This window comes from Rhinopithecus roxellana, chromosome 13 (genome assembly GCF_007565055.1).
Source record: "Rhinopithecus roxellana isolate Shanxi Qingling chromosome 13, ASM756505v1, whole genome shotgun sequence".
In the NCBI taxonomy this organism is placed as follows: domain Eukaryota; kingdom Metazoa; phylum Chordata; class Mammalia; order Primates; family Cercopithecidae; genus Rhinopithecus; species Rhinopithecus roxellana.
Window position 1 is genome coordinate 110785271 of NC_044561.1, and position 21410 is coordinate 110806680.

A 21410-nucleotide genomic window follows, 5' to 3' on the forward strand; every position below is an offset into this window, starting at 1 on the left:
CCATTGGATCTTAACCTCAACCTTGGAAGGAGGTGCCATTTTCCACATGGACAGAGGAGGCTGAGGGGTGGAGTAGCTTTCCCAGTGTCACCTTGCTAGTGAGAGGCTGAATCAGGATTGGAGCTTCCTAGGATGTGGAGCAGCTCCTATCAAAGAACTTCTGAGGCTGAGTGTCTTGGGAAAGATGGAGATCTTACCTGACCCCTGATCCTTAGAGATCTTCAAATTCTCTTCCTTCCAGAAAAACTAAGAGCCTGGTGCAGGCCTTTCTAATTCCCCACTCAGGGTGGGATGTGGCACCTGGACCAGCAGGGCTAAGGAGAAGAACAAGCACTCACAAATGCTTGCTCTCTGGGTGATGTATACTCGCTACCTCATTCCCCAGCTTCCCAAAATATTACCAGAAAGGGGTCCTGATCCAGAACCTCAAGAGAGGATTCTTGGATTTCGTGCAAGAAAGAATTTGGGGTGAGTTCATAAAGTGAAAGCGATTTTATTAGAGAAGTAACAACAGAAAAGAATGGCTACTCCACAGGCAGAGCAGCCGCATGGGCCGCTCAGCTGCGTATACTCGTGGTTATTTCTTGAGTCTATGCTAAACAAGGAGTGGATTATTCATGAGTTTTCCTGGAAAGGGGTGAGGACTTCCCAGAACTGAGGGTTCCTTCCCCTTTTAGACCATATAGGGTAACTTCTGGACGTTGCCATGGCATTTGTAAACTGTCATGATGCTTGTGGTCATGTCTTTTAGCATGCCAATGCATTTTAATTAACATATAATGTGCAATGAGGACGACCAGGTCAGCTTCTTTACCGCCTCCTGTTTTGTTTTTTTTTTTTTTTTTTTGAGACAGAGTCTCGTTCTGTCGCCCAGGCTGGAGTGCAGTGGCCGGATCTCAGCTCACTGCAAGCTCTGCCCCGCCTCCTGTTTTATCAGCAGGGTCTTTATGACCTGTATCTTGTGAAACCAGTCCTGCTGACCTCCTAGCTCATCCTGTGACTAAGAATGCCTAACCTGGGAACGCAGCCCAGCAGGTCTCAGTCTCATTTTGCCCCTGTTCAAGATGGAGTCACTCTAGTTTGAACACCACTGACAAAAACACGCTGGGAAGCACTTGGTCTTGCCATTGTATCTTGTGGGTAAGAACCAAAAAGCAAAGAGAGGTTCTGCAAAGGTCAAACAACCATTGGGGACTGGGCAGGATTTGAACCCAAGTTTACCCGGCTCTCCTGCTGCACCCCCAACCACTACCCCAGCTACCTCCCCAGGAGGCCCTGCTGTGTGTCTGTGACTCAGGCATCCCATGCCTCCCCTGCCCAGGCCTTCGGGTCCCTAAAGACTGGGACATCCAGGTTCCAGGCTTTTGGGATGGTCTAATGGGCTGTTGTCCGAAAGAAAGGCAAGAAAGGAGTGGTCTTCAGGGAGATGGGTGGAGTTTCCTGGTTCCCTTGCAATCAACCATGAATGTTCCTCACTACCCTTGACCTTGCTTTCTGGCAGCTCCTCACTGCTAAACTCCTGTCCCAGAAAGTGGAGCAGTTGCAAAGAGAGATTAAGATATAGCCCTTTGCTTTCCCAGCCCCCAGCATCGCCCTTCCATCAGCAACCCAGTGCCTGATGGATGGTGCCTGCTCACCCTTTAGCACAGAAGCCATCTGTGACCCCTGCACTAGGCCAGGACCCTGCATGTCCCTCTCCTTCACTGTATATGTGGATTTGTTGAACAATAGGTGGTAGCTGGCTGACAAAAAGAGCTGTTTAAAGTGAGGACTTTCTCATCGCACATAAACAAAGAAAATATTGACGTATGAACCCAAATGTTTGAATGGTGGAGTTTCAGACAGCATCTCCAACGCCCCCTCTTCGAGCTGTGTCAGCAAATGCCCACAGATTTTCTTTGAAAATGGTCTCTTGATTGACATTGCCCTTGGTCTTTCCTGCATAAAACATTAACCTGCTACAAATTCCATCCCAGGTTTCTTTAACCACAATGAGAATTTAAAGATACTTGCAAAGCCGTCCCAGTGTAGAATCCTTCTTGATCTTTATGATTTTTTTTTTTCCTCCTAAGATTTTCTGTTGTCTGGTCCAAATTTAACCATGTTTTTAGAGGGTTCTTTTTTTAAAGCACCTCCACTTTCCAGAGGACTTATCTTAGGTTTTCATAGAAAGAACACTTTTAGCTGGGGCCAGGCACAGTGGCTCATTCCTGTAACCCCAGCACTTTGGGAGGCCGAGGGGGGGTGGATCATTTGAGGTCAGGAGTTTCAGACCAGCTTGGCCAACACGGTGAAATCCTGTCTTTACCAAAAATACAAAAATTAGCAGGGTGTAGTGCACATGCCTGTAATCCCAGCTACTTAGGAAGCTGAGGTAGGAGAGTCACTTGAACCTGGGAGGCAGAAGTTGCAGTGAGCTGAGATTGTGCCATTGCACTCTAGCCTGGATAACAGAGCGAGACTGTGTCTTAAAAAACAAACAAACAAACAAACAAACAAAAAAACCTTTTTTCTCAATGATATTGCATTAGTGTACATAATGAATAATTCGAGTGATTACAAAAGCAAGTACAGCAAACAGGTGGTAGGCTTTCATGTGGACCCCAGTAGGGCTCAGTTGGACTTTTCAAAGTCTATCCCAAGGCTGCATAATAAATAATTTGGGTGATTACAGTGGCAAGTACAGCAAACAAGTTTGGAAATGCACATTTCCTTCTCTTAAGAAGCAGGCCGCACAACTGGTGGCAACTGTGTGTGAGTAACCTACAGACCCCAGCATTCAGTCTTCCAGGAGTACCAGCGGGAATGGGGGATACTGATCATTCCAGCCAATCTGTTCAGGATGACCATGAAGAACTATCTTTGGCCGGGCATGGTGGCTCATGCCTGTAATCCCAGTACTTTGGGAGGCCAAGGCGGGTGGATCACCTGAGGTCAGGAGTTCAAGACCACCCTGGCCAACATGGTGAAACCCTGTCTCCACTAAATATATAACAATTAGCTGAGCATGGTGGTATGCACCTGTAATCCCAGCTACTCGGGAGGCTGAGGCAGGAGAATTGCTTGAACCTGGAAGGCAGAGGTTACAGTGAACCGAAATCGTGCCACTGCACTCCAGCCTGGGTGATAAGAGTGAACCTCCATCTCAAAAAAAAAAAAAAAAAAGAACCATCTACATTAACTGTATGCTTATTTGTGTGACTGTTTCTAGTTAGTGTCTAGTTCTGCTATTAAACTCTAAATTCGGAGAGGCCAGGACCTCCCAAAGGAAAACTTGGTGACGGTGGAGTTTCAGGCACTGTCTCCAGCCAGCGCCCTCCTCAGGCTGGGTCAGTGACTCCCTAGCTCAGGTGTCCAGACTTGGGACAGACTGAAAAGTCCAACTGGACCATAGTGGAGTCCACATGGGAGCCTACATATTTTTATTGTTTCTATTTCCTTGGTACCTGGCTCATGACAAGCACTTATAAACATTTGTAAACCAATGATCACTGAGCATACATGTGGTATAATGTGACTGCAGTGATCGGCACGGGGCCAGACCAGAGCTGGGGAACTCACTCAGGCATTCTCTTTCCGTGTTTTTCAGATTTGCGAAATGATCCAGAAATCGGTGTCCTCTGATCTACAGCCTTATCTCCAAACTCTGCCAGGTAGGACACCCCATCCACCCCTGGGACATTTTATTTCTGTTTATTTCTATAAGAGCATATATATACCTTATAAAATAGTAAATGGGGCAAAAATATAGAAAGTAAAAATTAAGGGCCAGGCGCAGCGGCTCACGCCTGTAATCCCAGCACTCTGGGAGGCTGAGGCGGGTGGATCACCTGAGGTCTGGTGTTCGAGGCCAGCCTGGCCTACATGGTGAAACCCCGACTCTACTAAAAATACAAAATTAGCCTGGCATGGTGGCACATGCCTGTAATCCCAGCGACTCGGGAGGCTGAGGCGGGAGAATCGCTTGAACCCAGGAGGTGGAGGTTGCAGTGAGCCGAGATTGCGCCACTGCACTCCAGCCTGGGCAACAAAGATCAAAACTCTGTCTCAAAAAAAAAAGAAAAAAGAAAAGAGAAAAAGAAAGTAGAAATTAAAAGTTCATTTTCCTCCCCAACTTTTCTTCCAAGAAGTAACCTCTGTTTTGGGTGTATCTTTTCAGATATTTTCTTTGCATGTACAAATATAAATACATGTAAGCATACGAATAGGCATTCTTATATGTATTATTTTGCTCATGAATCTATGTGTATATGCATAATTTAAAATATGTATGTTCATATACACACAGTATAGGCATTGTTCTAGATTTCTTTTTTTTGAGAGGAGGTCTCACTCTGTGTCCCAGGCTGGAGTGCAGTGGTGTGATCTCAGCTCAGTGTAGCCTCAATCTCTTGAGCTCAGGTGATCCTCCTGCCTCAGCCACCTGAGTAGCTGGGACCACAGAGGCATGCCACCACACCTGGCTACTTTTTGTAGAGACAGGGTTTCTCTATGTTGCCCAGGCTGGTCTCGAACTCCTGGACTCAAGTGATCTGCCCACCTCAGCCTCCCAAAGTACTGGGATGACAGGTGTGAGCCACTGTGCCAGCTTGATTTCATTTTTAAAAACTTTTTATTGAAGTATATTTATAGAGAAAAGTGCTCTAATCATAAGTGTGCTGTTAAAGAGTTTTTACATGCATGTAACCAGCTTCCAACCAAGAAACAGAACATGGCTGGTTTTTCAAAGCCCCTGGTGTCCCCCTCGGTCACTGCCCAGCCCTCCAGGGTCACCACCATCCCAACTTCTACCAGCAAATATTAGTTTTGCACTTTGCACATGAATGGAATCAGACAATATTTTGAGTATCTTTTCAAAAGCCAGAAGGTTTTCTTTGTTCAACTTTAAAATATGAGGTCAGGGTTGGGCGCAGTAGCTCACGCCTTTAATCCCAGACCTTAGGGAGACCAAGGCGAGTGAATTACCCGAGGTCAGGAGTTTGAGACCAGCCTGGTCAACATGGTGAAACCCTGTCTCTACTAAAAATACAAAAATTAGCCAGGTGCCGTGGTGGATGCCTATAATCCCAGCTACTCGGGAGGCTGAGGCAGGAGAATTGCTTGAACCTGGGAGGCGGAGGTTGCAGTGAGCCGAGATCGCACCACTGCACTCCAGCCTGGGCAACAGAATGAGACCCTGTCTCAACAAAGAAAAAAAAATAATAAATAATAAATAAACAAAATAAAATATGAGGTCAGGTCAGGCGTGGTGGTGCACACCTATAATTCCAGCACTTTGGGAGGCCAAGAAGGGAGGATCACTTGAGTTCAGGAGTTCAAGGCCAGCCCGGGCAACATGGCGAAACCCTATCTCTACAATAAATACAAAAATTAGCCAGGCATGGTGGTGTGCACCTGTAGTCCCAGCTACTTGGGAGGCCAAGGTGGGATGATCGCTTGAGCCCGGGAGGTCAAGGCAGCGGTGGGCTGAAATTGTGCCACTGCACTCCAGCCTGGGCCACAGAGTGAAATCCTATCTCAAAAAAAAAAAAAAAAATGAAATAAAATAAAACATGAGGTCAATGCATATCGTTGCATCCACCTGTAGTGTAGCTGGTTTATTCTCCTTGCTGCATAGCATACCACCATGTCAATGCTTCCCCATTTATTTGTCCAGTATACTGTTGAAGGCCATCTGGGGGGTGTTCAGTTTTAGGCCATTATCCGTAGTACTACTATGAATGTCCTAGTACCTATGGTCACATGTCTTTGGGTATATACCTGGGAGAGAAATTGCAAGCTCATGTGATATGCCCAGATTCAGCATCATCAGATCCTGCCAAACAGTTTTCCAAAGCAGTTGTAACAGACCTTATTATGTTAGCAGCCGTGTAGTATTCCATCATTTGGAGGTGTCTTCATTTATTTAATAAGTCCCCCACTGATGGACATTTGGGTGTTTTCCTGTCCCTTGCTGTTGCCAACAGGGCTGCAGGGAGCCATCTACAAGTGGAGTCCCTGGGTCCAGGGTGCACACATTAAGGTTGGAGGGGGAGACCCTGATAAATTATCTGAGATGTTCTCTGATGCCTTGGCTCCCAAGCCCCTATGCGGTTACTTGCTGACATTGACTTTACCAGAAGTCCAGGCGGGCAACCCAATACTGGGACCTGGAACATTCGTTCATTCAGGGTTTTGGAGGGGAGTGTCTGGGCCCTCTGGGCATAGCATGCCTGACCTTCCTGGTTACTGGCTCAGCATTAAGCTCCGGGTGGGGCTGGAGAGGTGAAGCCTGGACTCATGGGGTGTGTGTGTGTGTGTGTGTGTGTGTGTGTGTGTGTGTGTGTGCGCTTGTCTGGAAACTGCTTAGGCCCTAGGCTGAGCATACACCCCCACCACTGTTAACTCATCCAAGGGAACCCATGTAGTCTCTTTCTTGAAGAAGCAATTCTTTGCCCCAGGGCTGGGCGGGTAGGGAGATTCTGAAAAAAGTCACAGAGAATGCGAGTCAGCCAGAGCCCTTGCCCCTCCTCCCGCAGCTGGAAGTGGCACCTGGCCCCTAATTCTGCCCTGTCGTCATTCACAGTTACAACAGAGATTGACAGTTTCGCCGGCATTGATTATAGCTTAGTGGAAGCCCCTCGGGCAACAGCCCAGATGCTGGAGGTGATGTTTAAGGTGAGGGTCCTGGGGTCGGGCTGGGTGGGTGAGGATTTCCCTCAGGGTCAGCCATTCCCTGGGCCACCTGTCCCACCAACTTCAGATCTGTCCTCATCTTCCCAGTGGTTCCCACTGTGTCGAGGGCCGGATGATATGGAGTGGTGGGATGTGCTCCCAGAGCTAGGATTCTCCCACGGCTGTCTTACACCTCTCAGGTCTTAACCCTTCCCTCCTCTTTCTTCCCCTACTTTGCCTTGCCCATCATGCAGAAGAGGCCAATCAGAGCGGGCCTAGGGAGTGTAGATGGGCCTAGGGCATATAGAGGGGCTGGCCAGGACATCCTGTGGGTTAATACAGCAAAGCTTCTGGGGAGCTTTTCATTAAAAGACATAACACTGCCTTTAATGGTGGAGTTTCAAGCAGTGCTCCAGCCAGCGTCCCTTCATCAGACTGTGTGGGGAAATACCTAGCCCCAGCCCCGGGATAGGCTTTGAAAAGTCCAACTGGACCCTATTTCCCTCTCCAGGGTGAAATCTTTCATCGTAACCACCGTTCCCCAGTTACCCTCCTTGCTCCAGTCATGAGCCTTCCTGAGGAACACAACAAAATGGTCTACTTCGCCCTCTCGGATTATGTCTTCAACACGGCCAGCCTGGTTTATCACAAGGAAGGGTATCTGAACTTCTCCATTACAGATGACATGGTGAGGATGGTGGCAAACAGGTCTCTCAAATGAACACATAACCTCCCGCTCCTTCCTTCTTTCCTTTTCACCCCTGTTGACATCAGTCAAATAGTAAGTTATTGCTAAGAGAAAAATCAAGACCAAGAAAAATACATTAGCACAATCTCCCTTTTTACTTTGGTAACCAAGAAACTCAAAGTCAAAGTTCTTTCTCCCATGGCCGGGTGCAGTGGCTCATGCCTATAATTCCAGCACTTTGGGAGCCTGAAGCGGGCAGATTGTTTTGTTTTTCTAAGACCACCAGAGCGGGTACAAAAGAACCAGCGACTAGGCAAGGGTAGGAGCAAAACTGCAAGTTTATTTTGGTCACCTAGCTTCAAGGGAAGAAGGTGGGTAGGGAGAGGTCTGTTGGCCCCCCAACAAAAGGGGCCCCCAGAGTCACCCGTACAGCTCTCGGACGGAGTTCCCGCAGTCCTAACATCCCGACAGGAGTGGAGGACTGAGGAAGGCCGTGCGTGGCGTGCCTCCGGAGCGGCTTTTCTAGGAGTGGGAGGGCGATAGGCGGGGCACGGGCGTGTCAGGGGGCGTTCCACAGGTGCGACCAGGTAAATCTTGGTCTCTTCAGATTGACATCACCTGGCGCATGCCTAGTTGGTCTGCACCTTCCCGGGTCGCCGGCTGGATTTTCGCGCGCGCGGGAAAAGTTGGGGGGGGGATGAAGAACCCAGAAGTGCGCCATCTTGCCTCCGTTCATCCAAACACAGATCACTTGAGCTCAGGAGCTGGAGACCAGCCTGGCCAACATGGCAAAACCCTGTCTCTACAAAAATTAGCCAGGTGTGGTGGCAGGTGCCTGTAATCCCAGCTACTTGGGAGGCTGAGATGGGAGAATCGCTTGAACCCAGGAGGCAGAGGTTGCAGTGAGCCAAGATCGTGTCACCGCACTCCAGCCTGAGCAAAAGAGCGAGACCCTGTCTCCAAAAAAAAAAAAAAAAAACTATTTCTCCCTTATAACAATCGTGGAAGACTTTGCAGCTTGCTTATCTGTGTTTTGCTTTTCTAGACCTGTTTACTAGTCTAGACGTGTTAATCTAATTCGTATTTTCTCTGATCCTGATGATTTCTGGAGGTTTATTTAAAAATATTTTAGTGAATGAGGCCAGGCGAGGTGGCTCATGCCTGTAATCCTATCACTTTGGGAGGCCAAGGTGGGCGGATCACCTGAGGTCAGGAGTTCAAGACCAGCCTGGCCAACATGGCAAAACCTCATCTCTACTAAAAATACAAAAATTAGCCGGGCATGGTGGCACATGCCTGTAGTCCCAGCTACATGGAGGCTGAGGCAGGAGAATTGCTTGAGCCCAGGAGGCAGAGGTTGCAGTGAGCTGTGATCTCACCACTGCACTGCAGCATGGACAACAGAGTGAGACTACATGTCAAAAAAGAAAAAAATACATATATGTATATATATATATATATATATTAGTGAATCATATAGTTGCATATAGTTTCAGAGAAAAGGAAATAAAGATCAAGTGAAAATAAAGCACAATTATAAAGACACTGAGCCCATAAATTTCTTTAATGTCTCAAACCTGTCTGGGAGCTTCCTTGTAGCTAAAGTGATAAGGATACATGATTTCATGATTCATGGTGAAAAGGAGAGACACCCCCAAAACAACTGTTTCCAACGTGGCTTTGTATAAGGGAGACTGAATTTTATAGTGGATCACACCTTTAATGGTTCTCCAGTTTCTCTAATATTTCTGGGTTTCAAAAAGTTGTTTCTTGAAGCACTTCATAAAAGTTGAGGCCTCATGAATGATGTCAGGATGGTGGGAGAAAGAGTATGGTTTGGCTCGGATGGTCCAGCTTACCCTGGTGTAAGTCAGGGGCCGTCTGGTAGATGGAGGGTCATTTTGTCCTTCAAATGGCCTCCTACACCTGTACAAGCCTTTGCTTTTGGCATTGTGTTTGGTTTACCCATTCTACCTGCAGCACAGGCCTCTCTTTCAATGGGATGATAATAGCTACGTTTTATGGAGCACTCACCATGTGCTGGGCCTTGTGCTAGATGCTCGTTTAACCCTCACAATGACTTGAAGGTGGGGACTATTGTTATCCCCATTTTATGGATAAGGAAGTTGAGGTTCAGGGAGATAAAAGGGCTGGCCTGAGATCACAAAGTCAGGACACAAACCGAGGTCTGTGTGACTGCAACCGTCACCCTCGCAGACCCACACATCAGCTACACCCAAGGGAGAGCAGTCAGGATGCTGGGGACCCATGTGCTATGCTTGGGTGAATGCAGGACAAGCATCTCATCCCTGCCAGGGTAACCCAGGTGGTGGAAAAGTGACAGTCTTGCACATCCCCCTGCCTCCCCAGTCTTCTTTAGACCTTCAGATCCAGCGGGAGCACCCTAAAACTTCTTCGTGTCTCTTTGCTGCAGATACCGCCTGACTCTAATATCCGACTGACCACCAAGTCCTTCCGACCCTTCGTCCCACGGGTAAGGAGTCCCTTAGTGCCCCATGAGTGCAGACCGAGCCTACTAGACGCCAGAGGTTTCTCTTTAAAACCTCCTCATTTCTCTCAGCTTGACCACGAGTCAGAAGGCCAGGATGAGACTCCCATGGAAGGCTGGGGTGCTGCTCCCTTCAAAGCCTAAATAACAGAGGCTGAGCGCCATAACTTGTGGGACCACAGCTTGTCCAGTCTTTTATTGGTGTTATCTAAGAATCCCAAGGAATGCTGGCATAGTCCCTAAAATGTACCCTAATGAATAGCAGCTAACAATTACAGAGGGCTTCCTAGGTGCCAGGCATGCTCTTGGTGCTTTAAAAAATTAGTTTTTGGCCAGGCATGGTGGCTCATACCTGTAATCCCAGCATTGTGGGAGGCCAAGGTGGGCAGATTGCTTGAGCCCAGGAGTTCAAGACCAGCCTGTGGGCAACATGACGAAACCCCATCTTTACAAAAAATACAAAAATTAGCCAAGCATGGTGGCATACAGCTGTAGTCCCAGGCGCCAGGGAGGCTGAGGTGGGAAGATCACCTGAGGCTGGGAGGTTGAGGCTGCAGGGAGCTGTGACTGCACCACTACACTCCAGCCTGGGCAACAGAGTGAGACCCTGTCTCAAAAAAAATTATTAAAAGATTCGTTTTTGAATGATTAATAAATTCTCAAGGTTCAACATTCAAAAGATCTAAAAGGTTATAGAGTGGAAAGTCTCACATCCACTCCTATCCCTTAACCACCCAGTTCCCATCTGAAGTTTGCCAATATTACCAGATTATGCATATCTTTCTGATGATATTCTATGTATATACAGGTTCAGTATCTCTTATAATGCTTGGAAAAGAAACTCTGCCCACCTTCTTAGTGAAGCATTTTACCCCCTCAGCCTTCCAAACGTCTCCGTTCTAGAAGAGGATGTAGGTTTTACATATCCATAACCAAAAGGCTCATGGGAGTACTGTTTTTCCACGAATATCCTCCTACAAAGGAAGAGTCTTGCCCCAAATTAAACTCTGTACCTATCTCTAGTTACACAGAAAATTAAGAGCACTTTTGAAATGGTGGAGTCTAGGGCTGGTCATGGTGGCTCATGCCTGTAATCCTAGCACTCTGGGAGGCCAAAGCAGGAAGATTGCTTGAGGCCAGGAGTTTTAGACCAACCTGGACAACATAGCAAGACCCTGTCTCTATTTTATAAAGAAAAGCTAAAAAAAAGAGAGAGAGAAAAGAAAAAAGAAATGTGCTGTGGAATATCATATTAAAAGAATAATAAGAGAAAATTAAATAGTTTTTTAAAAAAGAAATGGTGGGATCTAGCTGTGTCATATTTCAAAAACACTGGCAATCTGACCTCAGCATGCCCAGTTAGCAGAGTGTGATGAGGGGATGGAGAAACCTTGGGAGAGGTAGGGAGGGAGAAAAAATGGGCCCAACTTTTCTGGAGGACAATTTGGCAATACCTGCCGAAAGCTTTAAAAGCATTGCTGGCCAGGTGCGGTGGGTCACACCTGTAATCCCAAGACTTTGGCGGGCATATCACCTCAGGTCAGGAGTTTGAGGCCAGCCTGGCCAACATGGTGAAATCCTGTCTCTACTAAAAATACAAAATTAGCCGGGTGTGGTGGTGCACACCTGTAATCCCAGCTACTTGGGAGGCTGAGGAAGGAGAAATGCTTGAACCCCAGAGGCAGAGGTTGCAGTGAGCCAAGATGGCACCATTGCACTCCAGCCTGGGTGACAAGAACGAAATTCTGTCTCAAAAAAAAAAAAAAAAAAAGCATTGCTATCCTTCAACTCAGCAATTCCACCTCTAGGAATGTTTTCCTGAAAATAATAGCCAAGGTGATCATTATAACGGCAAAACCTTGAAGACAACTTGATGCTTGATAGAGTTTCATCCATCACAAGACCTGTACACAATGAAGTACAACGCAGCCATGAAATAGATGGCACTGACTCTGTGTCTGACATGGAGAGATGGCCAGTTTTGCCGTTAGGAGAAAAGGGCACAGAGAATTTCGTGGGCAATAAAATCAATCAAAAGCAATTCCCAGCTTTGTCTGACTCCCTCAGGCCTCTCCTGGCAGACTTGTATATTTTCTTCTCTTGACGTAATCTCCTAATTCTGCTCCCAGTTAGCCAGGCTCTACCCCAACATGAACTTGGAGCTCCAGGGATCAGTGCCCTCTGCTCCGCTCCTAAACTTCAGCCCTGGGAATCTGTCTGTGGACCCCTTTATGGAGATAGACGCCTTTGTGCTCCTGCCCAGCTCCAGCAAGGAGCCTGTCTTCCGACTCAGTGTGGTAAGGTTCAGAGCCTTTGCAAATGCTGTTCCCTTTTCCCCACATGCTGTTGCCTTTTCCCCACATGCTTTTCTCCCCACTCACCACCTGGATAATTCCTCCAGGTCTCAACTTAAATATTACTTCCCGAGAGAGGGCTTTCTTGCTGGCCCTTACCCCCAATCTATCTATGCCCTTTGCCACTTTTTCTTGTAATACCCTATTATCTTTCTTCTCAGCATTTACTACCAAGGTACTTTGTAGCTGTCTGCAGGTGTATTTGTTTAATGCATGTATCTCTCACTATGTTAGTCTGGGCTATTGTGAGGAGAAATGTAGATGGGTCTTTGTCTATTTGCTTTGTTCTTTGTCTATATTTGACCTTGCAAGACTACATTTCCCATGCTTCTTTGCACTCTGATTTCCACCCAGGTCAGCCAATGGGAGGTACTGTCAGGAGAATGAAGTTGGGGAGGAAGGATGAAGCCAGAGTACTATTTCCTCTTTCTTTGCCATGGCAGAGGCTCAGACTGTGACTCTGTCTCCTCTGTGGTAACTTCCATAATTCCACCTCCACTCATTGTTCCTCTAGTCCTGGGGTGGATACAGCCTCCTATCTCTGCTAATCTCACCAACGCTTTACTCGCTTCTCAACAATTCCATCACTTGTATAACCAATGCCCTGTACTAAATTCCCTCTGCATTAAACATTGAGAGTGAGTTTTCCTTTTTTGATGGACTCTGTCTAATAGGGAAGGGATGCTGGGTCCTTTGGGGGCCCTGCTCGCTGAATGGAGAACTCTGCTCTCTTGTTTCTTGACTTTTGAAATCAATAAGTCAAATCTCTGCCAGGGTAATTCTTCCTAGAGGCTGTATCTGCAATTTTAATATTGTTGTTATTGCTATCAAGAGTATCATTATTAATATATTTTAAATTAAAATATAATTTATTGTCTGGGTGTGGTGACTTACACCTGTAATCTCAGCACTTTGGGAGGTCAAGGCAGGAGAATCACATGAGGTCAGGAGTTTGAGACCAGACTGGGCAACATAGCAAGACTCCATTGCTACAAAAAAGAAAAAAGAAAAAAAAGCCGGGCCTGGTGGCATGCACCTGTAGTCCTATCTACTCAGGAGGTTGATGCGGGAGGATCACTTGAGTCCAGGAGATCAAGGCTGCAGTTAGCCATGATTGCACCACCGCACTCCAGCCAGGTGACAGAGAGACACTCCATCTCTAAAATAATAATAATACTTTATTATTGTTGTTGTTACTAGGGCTGAATCTTGACCTGAAATAACTAGAAATGATCCTTTTTAGAGCTTTCCAAGAGTAGGTACTCTATACCTTATCTTAGTAGTCTGTTCAAAGTTTAACTGCTATCATGGACAACAATTTCAAGTAAAAATGTTCAAGTCCAAGTTCAAATATTGATTGAGCACCTACAGTGAGCCTTCTGGGAGGGACAAATTTCCTGCTTTAGCTCATTGAGCTGTTTGTTCAGAGCAGACAGTCCCTCGTCATCATCCTTCCTATGCATACAACCTTCATCACTTACACCTGCTTCCTTCTACTGGCATTTCCAGGCCACTAATGTGTCCGCCATCTTGACTTTCAATACCAGCAAGATCACTGGGTTCCTGAAGCCAGGAAAGTAAGTTGGCCTCCTGCCCACATGCGGGTGCCCAGCTGGACTCCATCTGTATACTGTAGCTGCTTCTCTGTAGCTGGTGGGAGGGGGGAAACCATTTGGAAAGGACACTTACATTTCACCCCAATTGGCCCAATTCTTCTGCCCCACTGGTCCTGCCCCCACAAATCTCAAATTGTTAAAGAATTCACTAAGACTGTTACTTCTTAATGTATGAATTTTAGGCACCACCTATATTAACTTCCTGAAATGATAAAGAGTGAGCTTTTTGACACTATTTCATCTGCCCTCTGACAGTCTTCCTGATATCATTGTATCACTGCTTTTAGTTCCTCAGTCATCTTTTCCACTCCTGCTCCCGCCCTACCTTTGGCCCTGTGCCTTCTCAAGCCCATCCTTTCTCGCTTCTGGGGACCCCCACGCTGCTTAGACTTGCATAAAGCTCACACCTTTGAATCTTCTCTGATTCACTACAGGGTAAAAGTGGAACTGAAAGAATCCAAAGTTGGACTGTTCAATGTAAGTTGTTGTTTTTATTGATGACATGATTAGAATGTTAATTAATTTGGGGTGTTTCCTAAGCAATTGCTATGGCACCTATAATAGGAAATACAAAAGGAGAAGAGTTGATTTTTTGCCCTGGAGAAGTGTAAAAGTCTCCAAAACACAAGACATAGGGCCAAGGAACAGTTATATCCTAATATAAAACAGTATATAATTAAGTCATCTACTGAACAGAATTCTTTTAACTGCAAGAGACAGAAAGCCAACTGAAATTGTCTTAAGCAAAGAGGAGAAATATGTAGCATTATATAACTGAAAAGCCCAAAAACAAAAACGAAAAAACAAAGATCAGAGGTTTCAGGCATAGCTGGATTCAGGTGTTCAAATTAGTGGAACAAGAATCTCTCTCCATCTCTCTGTTCTGTTTTCATTTGTGTTAGCTTCACTCTCAGGCAGGCTCTTCCAACTGGTAGCAAGCCCCAGAGTTTCCTACCGTTTCAGTTTCTTTAAAAATTTACTACAAAAAAAAAAAAAAAAAAAAAAAAAAAACTCCCTGCTAACTCTCATTGGACTAATCTTAGGCACCCAGTCTTAAGCCAAGCACTGTGGCCAGAAGTTGGGCAAGGCCAATTAGCCCAGCATGGATCTCGTCTACACTCCAGGAGGCAGGATTTGCAGTCACCTACATCCAAATCATATGGACTAAGACTGGCGAGGAGGGTTGTTCCCTGGGGGGAAATAGACTCTGTTATCAAAACAAGAGGGATTGAGTGCTGAGCAGGTAAAACCAAGAAGTGATTTCCACAAGGTAGAAAAAAGTGGTGAAGTAGATGGGCCCATATAAAAGGAGGAAAGAGAATGTGAAAATCAGTGTGGGCTGAAGTGATGGAGAAGAGCTTTCTGGAAAGAGGGAAGGAGAAGCTGGGTAGACTTTAACGTGCAGTCGTTGGCTTCTCTTTTACCATTCCATGATGCTGGCCTCCACTGACCACCTCCACCTGTGCCCTGCCTCCCAGACTTTCCTGAAGCACTTATGAAGTGGAAACAAACACAGAAGCTGTGGGGAGAGATGCAGGGACCCTGAGGCTGACTCCTTTCAGAGAATAAAGGGTTCAGTGAATAATGGTACACTCATATTGTATCTGTGCATGTTTACTGCAAAGTAAAACATTCGAGTAAAAAGTTTCCCAAAAATCTATCCTATTGGGTTTTCAGAGCATGAAATGTAAAAACAAGAACTACAGATTCAGATAAATTTAGATTCAAATCCTGATGCTGCTGCCCAGTTTGTAGTAAGTCCCTTTCATTCTGTAGGCCTCGGTTTCCTGATATGTGAAATAGGGACATTAATATGAACGTTGAAGGACTGTTGTAAACATTGAATCAGACATACACGCAAAGCTCTGAGCTCTCTGCTTGGCATATAGTGAGGGTTAAAAGTTGTGTTTCATGATTTTGGTAGAGAAGCTTATTTTGTTTTTATTAAATTTTTAAAATTATACAGGTAGTTCAGGAAAAACATTCTCACTGTAAATAAAATTGAACACTAAAGATAAGGCTAACGACAAGTCAAACGTTAACGTTCTTCCTTAGAGGAAAGACATTTGGGTGTGTAACTTTCCAAAATTTTTCTATTCACTTGCATAATAAATGCTCATCTCAAAAGAGTTTTATCTTATAAAATAGTAACATGATGTAATAATAGTTTGCTTTTTCCAAGCATTTTGCTATGTTGGCACACACAGAACCACCGTGTGGCTATGTGGCGATATAAGTGTACTTCTCCTGTTCTCCTCCAGGCGGAGCTGTTGGAAGCGCTCCTCAACTACTACATCCTCAACAGGCTCTACCCCAAATTCAACGGTAAGAATCACTGTGGATTTTTCCGAGTCAAAAGTGGACACTGCCGTCTGGAGGAAAGAGAGCTGGACTTGGAAAACAGGGCTCTCCTGGGGGCTGTATGACCGTGGGCAAGTCGCTTCTCTCTGAGCTTAGCGACCTTCCTGTGACATGGGATCGTTGAAGTTGGCCTCATCTCCCTCCAGGGCTCTGATGAGGGTTGGGGGCTGGCACAGCTCTTTGGAGCACGGGAAACCTCCTTATAAGCGGCATAGAGGGACACATGGAAGTGCCCCACGTTCTGAAGAGGCAAGTCAAAGACTGAGGACCAAGTTAATATAGAAGACACAAGGCAGCCACCTCTGGACTCACATCTCCCAGTCAATTGCCCAACTGCCTAGTCAAAAAAGAAAGCAAAAGACTTAAACCCTGTTTCCATGAAGCTTTGCTTCTTTTGGCTGCAACAGAGAGCAGGACGAGGCAAAGGGCAGGGAGTGGATTCCCTGTTCCTTATCTTATCGTGAATGTGTGCTTCCTCCAGACAGCACCATGCCTGACAGCTTAGGCTTCCAAGCCAGCCTCCCTCAGTTTAAATCCCCTTTCTGCCGCTTCCTAACTGTGTGACCTAGAACAAGTTATTTGACCACTCTGTGCCTCAGTGTCCTTATCTGTAAAATGGGAAGAATAATCACACCTACCTCATAGTCTTGGAAATCATTAAATGGGAATATACCAAATATAGAGTTTGCAGAGAACATTTTCGGTAAAAATCTGTCTCTAATTATTATATATTCACCAATCTCTCTCAATGTTGTGCTTCAACCTCCAGATAAGTTGGCCGAAGGCTTCCCCCTTCCTCTGCTGAAGCGTGTTCAGCTCTACGACCTCGGACTCCAGATCCATAAGGTTGGTGGGCTCAGGGGGCTCTGAGGATGTGTGAGGGAGGAGGTGGTTTGCATGCTAGCTTCAGAGGCCATGACTCATGGGTGACACCCAGCCCAGCCCTGCAGCTGGGAAAGTCTGGCCAGGGGCAGGATGGGTGCTCCTGGGCCTTACCATATGCCACAAAACCATCCACGTGTCCTTCAGAAGTGGCACCTCTGCTGGTGCAGGTGGCATTTCACACAGCCTTATGCCACCACCACCTCCCATCCCTACCATGAGGGGCCTGAGGGAAGTTCAAGACCAGCTCGTTTTGAAAACACTGCAGGCTGGCGCGGTGGCTCACGCCTGGAATCCCAGCACTTTGGGAGGCCAGGGCGGGCAGATCGCTAGGTCAGGCGTTTGAGACCAGCCTGGCAAACATGGTGAAACCCCGTCTCTACTGAAAATACAAAACTTAGCTGGGCATGGTAGCGGGTGCCTATAATCCCAGCTACTCAGGAGGCTGAGGCAGAATTGCTTGAATCCAGGAGGTGGAGGTTGCAGTGAGTCGAGATCACGCCACTGCACTCCAGCCTGTTCAAGAGAGCAAGACTCCATCAAAAAAAAAAAAAAAAAAAAAAAGAAAGGAAAAGAAAAGAAAAGAAAAGAAAGAAAATACCGTAAGTCCTAGACATAGCATTAGGTCAGGTTCTGAAAGTCATTTGTAAGTTTTAAGCTTTTCTTCTAAATTTTTAGGTTGAAGAGCTTTATTATAAATATATGTTTGGCATGCCTCCCCATTTAAACAAGTACTACAACCATATGTACTTTTTTTTTTTTTTTTTTTTTTTGAGACAGAGTCTGGCTCTGTCACCCAGGCTGGAGTGCAGTGGTGTGATCTTGGCTCACTACAACCTCTGCCTCCCGGGTTCAGGAGATTCTTGTGCCTGAGCCTCTGGAGTAGCTGGAACTACAGTCTCCCACCACGACTCCCAGCTAATTTTTTTTTTTTTTTTTTTTTTAATTTTTGGTAGAGACAAGGTTTCACAATGCTGGCCAGGCTGGTCTCAAACTCCTGGCCTCAAGTGATAGGCTCACCTCGGCCTCCCAAAGTGCTGGGATTACAGGCATGAGCCACCATGTCCAGCCAACACTATATACATTTTAAAAAATTATTCATAAACCTATTGCTCCACTACAACCACAGTTTGAATTTTGGTGTACTTCTAGTGCTTTTTGTTTTAAGGTTTTTTTTTTTAAGTTTGTTTGTTTGTTTTGCACAGTTCATTACTAGTGCTCCTGCCTGTTTTCTTTCTTTCCCTTTTTTTTAAAAACTTAAAAATTTTTTTTTTTAGGCCAGGAGCAGTGGTTCACGCCTGTAATCCCAGCACTTTGGGAGGCCAAGGCAGGCGGATCATGAGGTCAAAAGTTTGAGACCAGCCTGGCCAACATGCTGAAACCCCATCGCTACTAAAAATACAAAAATTAGCTGGGCATGGTGATGTGCGCCTGTAATCCCAGCTACTCAGGAGGCTGAGGCAGGAGAATCACTTGAACCCAGGAGGCGGAGGCTGCAGTGAGCTGAGATCGTGCCACTGTACTCCAGCCTGGGTGACAGAGCAAGACTCCGTCTCAAAAAAAATTTTAAAAATTAACTTAAGGTTCTTTTTTTTTTTTTTTTTGAGACGGAGTCTCCCTCTGTCACCCAGGCTGGAGTGCAGTGGCCAGATCTCAGCTCACTGCAAGCTCCGCCTCCCGGGTTTACGCCATTCTCCTGCCTTAGCCTCCCAAGTAGCTGGGACTACAGGCGTCTGCCACCTCGCCCGGCTCGTTTTTTTGTATTTTTTAGTAGAGACGGGGTTTCACCATGTTAGCCAGGATGGTCTCGATCTCCTGACCTCGTGATCCGCCTGTCTCGGCCTCCCAAAGTGCTGGGATTACAGGCTTGAGCCACCACGCCCGGCCAAGTTTCTTTTTTAAGCTTAACTTAAAAACTATTTTAATATCAAGTGAAATAGTGAAAAACTATTTTCACTACTCAAACTATGATTCTGACCAAGCATTTTGTGGTCTATCTGTGCTTGCAATTTTCAGGTTATCTTTTGAGGTGAGATGAACTGGGTTGGCAGACTCATTAGCAGGAGGGGGATGCTGCACTGTGCCTGGTACTTTGTTAACATCAGAAAATAATAGTCATTAAAGGGAATGAAGGGCAGGGGGGATGAGTAGGAACCTAGAAACACTGACCAACTGTTCTATCCAAAAAGCAAATGTCCAAAGCCCTTTTGGGCTCTGAAATACAAAATTTCACTTAACTCAACACTTAACTGCTCTTGAGCATTTGTTAAGCAGTCAGACAAATCATTGTTCAAATCAAAGATTGAGTGACAGTTCATATCATCGGCCTCCGTTTTCTTCTCTGTAAAATGGGACGTAACCTAAATGTCTTTGAGCTTTTGTGATGATTAGAGGGTGAGTATGATAGCTTCTAGCTCAATGTTTGACACGTGGAAAGTAATTAGATTTATTATATATTATAACATTCATTAGAATTTTGAGGTCAACTCTGTCCATATGTCTAACTATCTAAAATAAAGGATGGATCCCTGTGGGAAAGAATTGAACTTGGTCTTTGGTTCCAAATTCCTGCCCCTCTGGGTGATGGAAACATAAGAAAAGCAGGAGAGTACACCCTAGCAGTTCACAATTTTTCGTTATTTGCCAAGGAGAGAAAATTTAGGTGACACAAAGGACACTTAGAGGCCTTTCAGGCAGCAGCAGCTCGGGGAACGACAGATCGATCTCTACCTTGGAGAAGGCAGCTGGGAAAAGCTGTGCTTTATGGAGAGCTTGGGGACTGAGGCACACTCGCGATTTATGCACTGACCTGGATTCTAGCAGAGCTTATGTTTCAGAAGACGTGGGCGCCCTTTCAATCACAGATGCATCTTTTTGGAGTAGAGGATGCTCTTTACCATCCTGTCCTGTCCTATTTTTCCTAGGACTTCCTGTTCTTGGGTGCCAACGTCCAATACATGAGAGTTTGAGGACAAGAAAGATGAAGCTTGGAGGCCACATCTGGATCTGTATGTTGCATTTCCAGCTGTGCAGCACGTCTCAGAGATTCTTGAAGAATGAAGACGTTTCTGCTCTCGGCTCCGGGGGTGAGGTCTGCCTGGCCTCTGCCTCCACCCTCCTCCTCTTCACCAGGTGCATGCATGCTGTCTCTGAGTCTGGACTTTGCTTTCCCCTCCAGGAGGGACCACCCTCCCCAACTGGCCTGGGATGTCTTTACAAGCAGGCACTGTAATTTTTTTTTTTTTTTTTTTTTTTTTTTTTTTGCCATCTGATCCCCATGCCTAGCAGAGTGCTGGCACTTAGTAGGTCCTCAATAAATATTTATTAGATGATGAGATGATGGAATCACCCAGCAGGCCTCATCACTGCTCACTGCCTGCCCTCTTCTGACCTCAGGGGTCTTTGGATAGTCAACCCCATCTATGGTCTCCAAGGCCCCTTTCTCATCGCCGCTGCCGTGGGAGCCTCAGTGAGAGAAGCAGGGATTCTGTACATCACTTAGCCCTGGACCTGGCATCAGTGCTCGTCTCTAAGGCCCTTGTCCTGTCTCAGGCAGGGGCTCACTTCAACATCGCTCCCTCCCTCATTTCTCGCCTGCTACAGCCAGGGGAGCCAATGATCTCCTGGAGCAAAAACTCAGCCTCCCGCTGCTTTCCCCCCATTGAAGCAGGTGTAAATTAGGAGGAAATGGATCTAAGTTTTTGGTCCAACCCCAATAAAAAGCTCATCCAACTGTTGTTTATGAGCCCCAAGCCTGGAGGGAGAGGCCATGATTTCTAATTACTGAACAATGAGCGTTTGATCAGACTAATAAAGAGTCGTTTCCAAGTTATGTAGTTGGGCTCCCAGGGACTGGGAGTCAGAAGACTCGTTTGATAATTTTTTTATTGTGTTAATGAGCAGATGGATGGAGCTTCAGGCTAGCAGATAATTCACAGGGAATAGTCCCATTTACCCTGTGTGTGACAGAGATGTGTTCCAAGATGGGACAATGTGTTGTCACCCAGCTGGTGGCAGGGTAAGCTGTGGCTTTGTGTCCTCTCTCCTCTCTACTTTTGTTCATTTGTTTTCCACCATTGTCCATCCCTATGGCTGACTGGTGAAGGACACAGGCTTCAGCCAGTACTAGCCGTGTGGCCTTGGGAAGGTCACTTTCCCCCTGGGGTCCTTATCTATGAAATGATGATGATGATTATAGTAGTCACTTTCTGGGACTGCTATAATGACTGTATTGGGTAATCCATGTGGAATGATTTATTTAGCCACAATGGGGATTCCATATTTATTGGCTCGGTGTGCTTACTAAGCACTTCCTATTTGCCAGGCTTTGGGGTCCTCATGGGGAG

The 21410-nt window shown here is 46.1% G+C and overlaps 1 protein-coding gene across 2 annotated transcripts in view; it reads left to right on the top strand.

Moving 5' to 3' along the window:
• The window catches only part of LBP (lipopolysaccharide binding protein), a 32600-nt gene extending 11784 nt beyond the window's left edge, over positions 1 to 20816 (top strand). For both annotated transcript variants that reach the window (XM_010355342.2, XM_010355343.2), the window contains 10 exons: positions 3590 to 3653; positions 6566 to 6657; positions 7166 to 7342; positions 9777 to 9836; positions 11981 to 12148; positions 13715 to 13782; positions 14256 to 14298; positions 16083 to 16146; positions 16952 to 17028; positions 19989 to 20816. In XM_010355342.2, coding sequence (XP_010353644.2) covers positions 3590 to 3653; positions 6566 to 6657; positions 7166 to 7342; positions 9777 to 9836; positions 11981 to 12148; positions 13715 to 13782; positions 14256 to 14298; positions 16083 to 16146; positions 16952 to 17028; positions 19989 to 20033 — 858 coding nt within the window. In that variant the 3' untranslated portion in view covers positions 20034 to 20816. The remainder of the gene's footprint in view (positions 1 to 3589; positions 3654 to 6565; positions 6658 to 7165; positions 7343 to 9776; positions 9837 to 11980; positions 12149 to 13714; positions 13783 to 14255; positions 14299 to 16082; positions 16147 to 16951; positions 17029 to 19988) is intronic.
• The last annotated feature ends 594 nt before the right edge of the window (positions 20817 to 21410 follow it).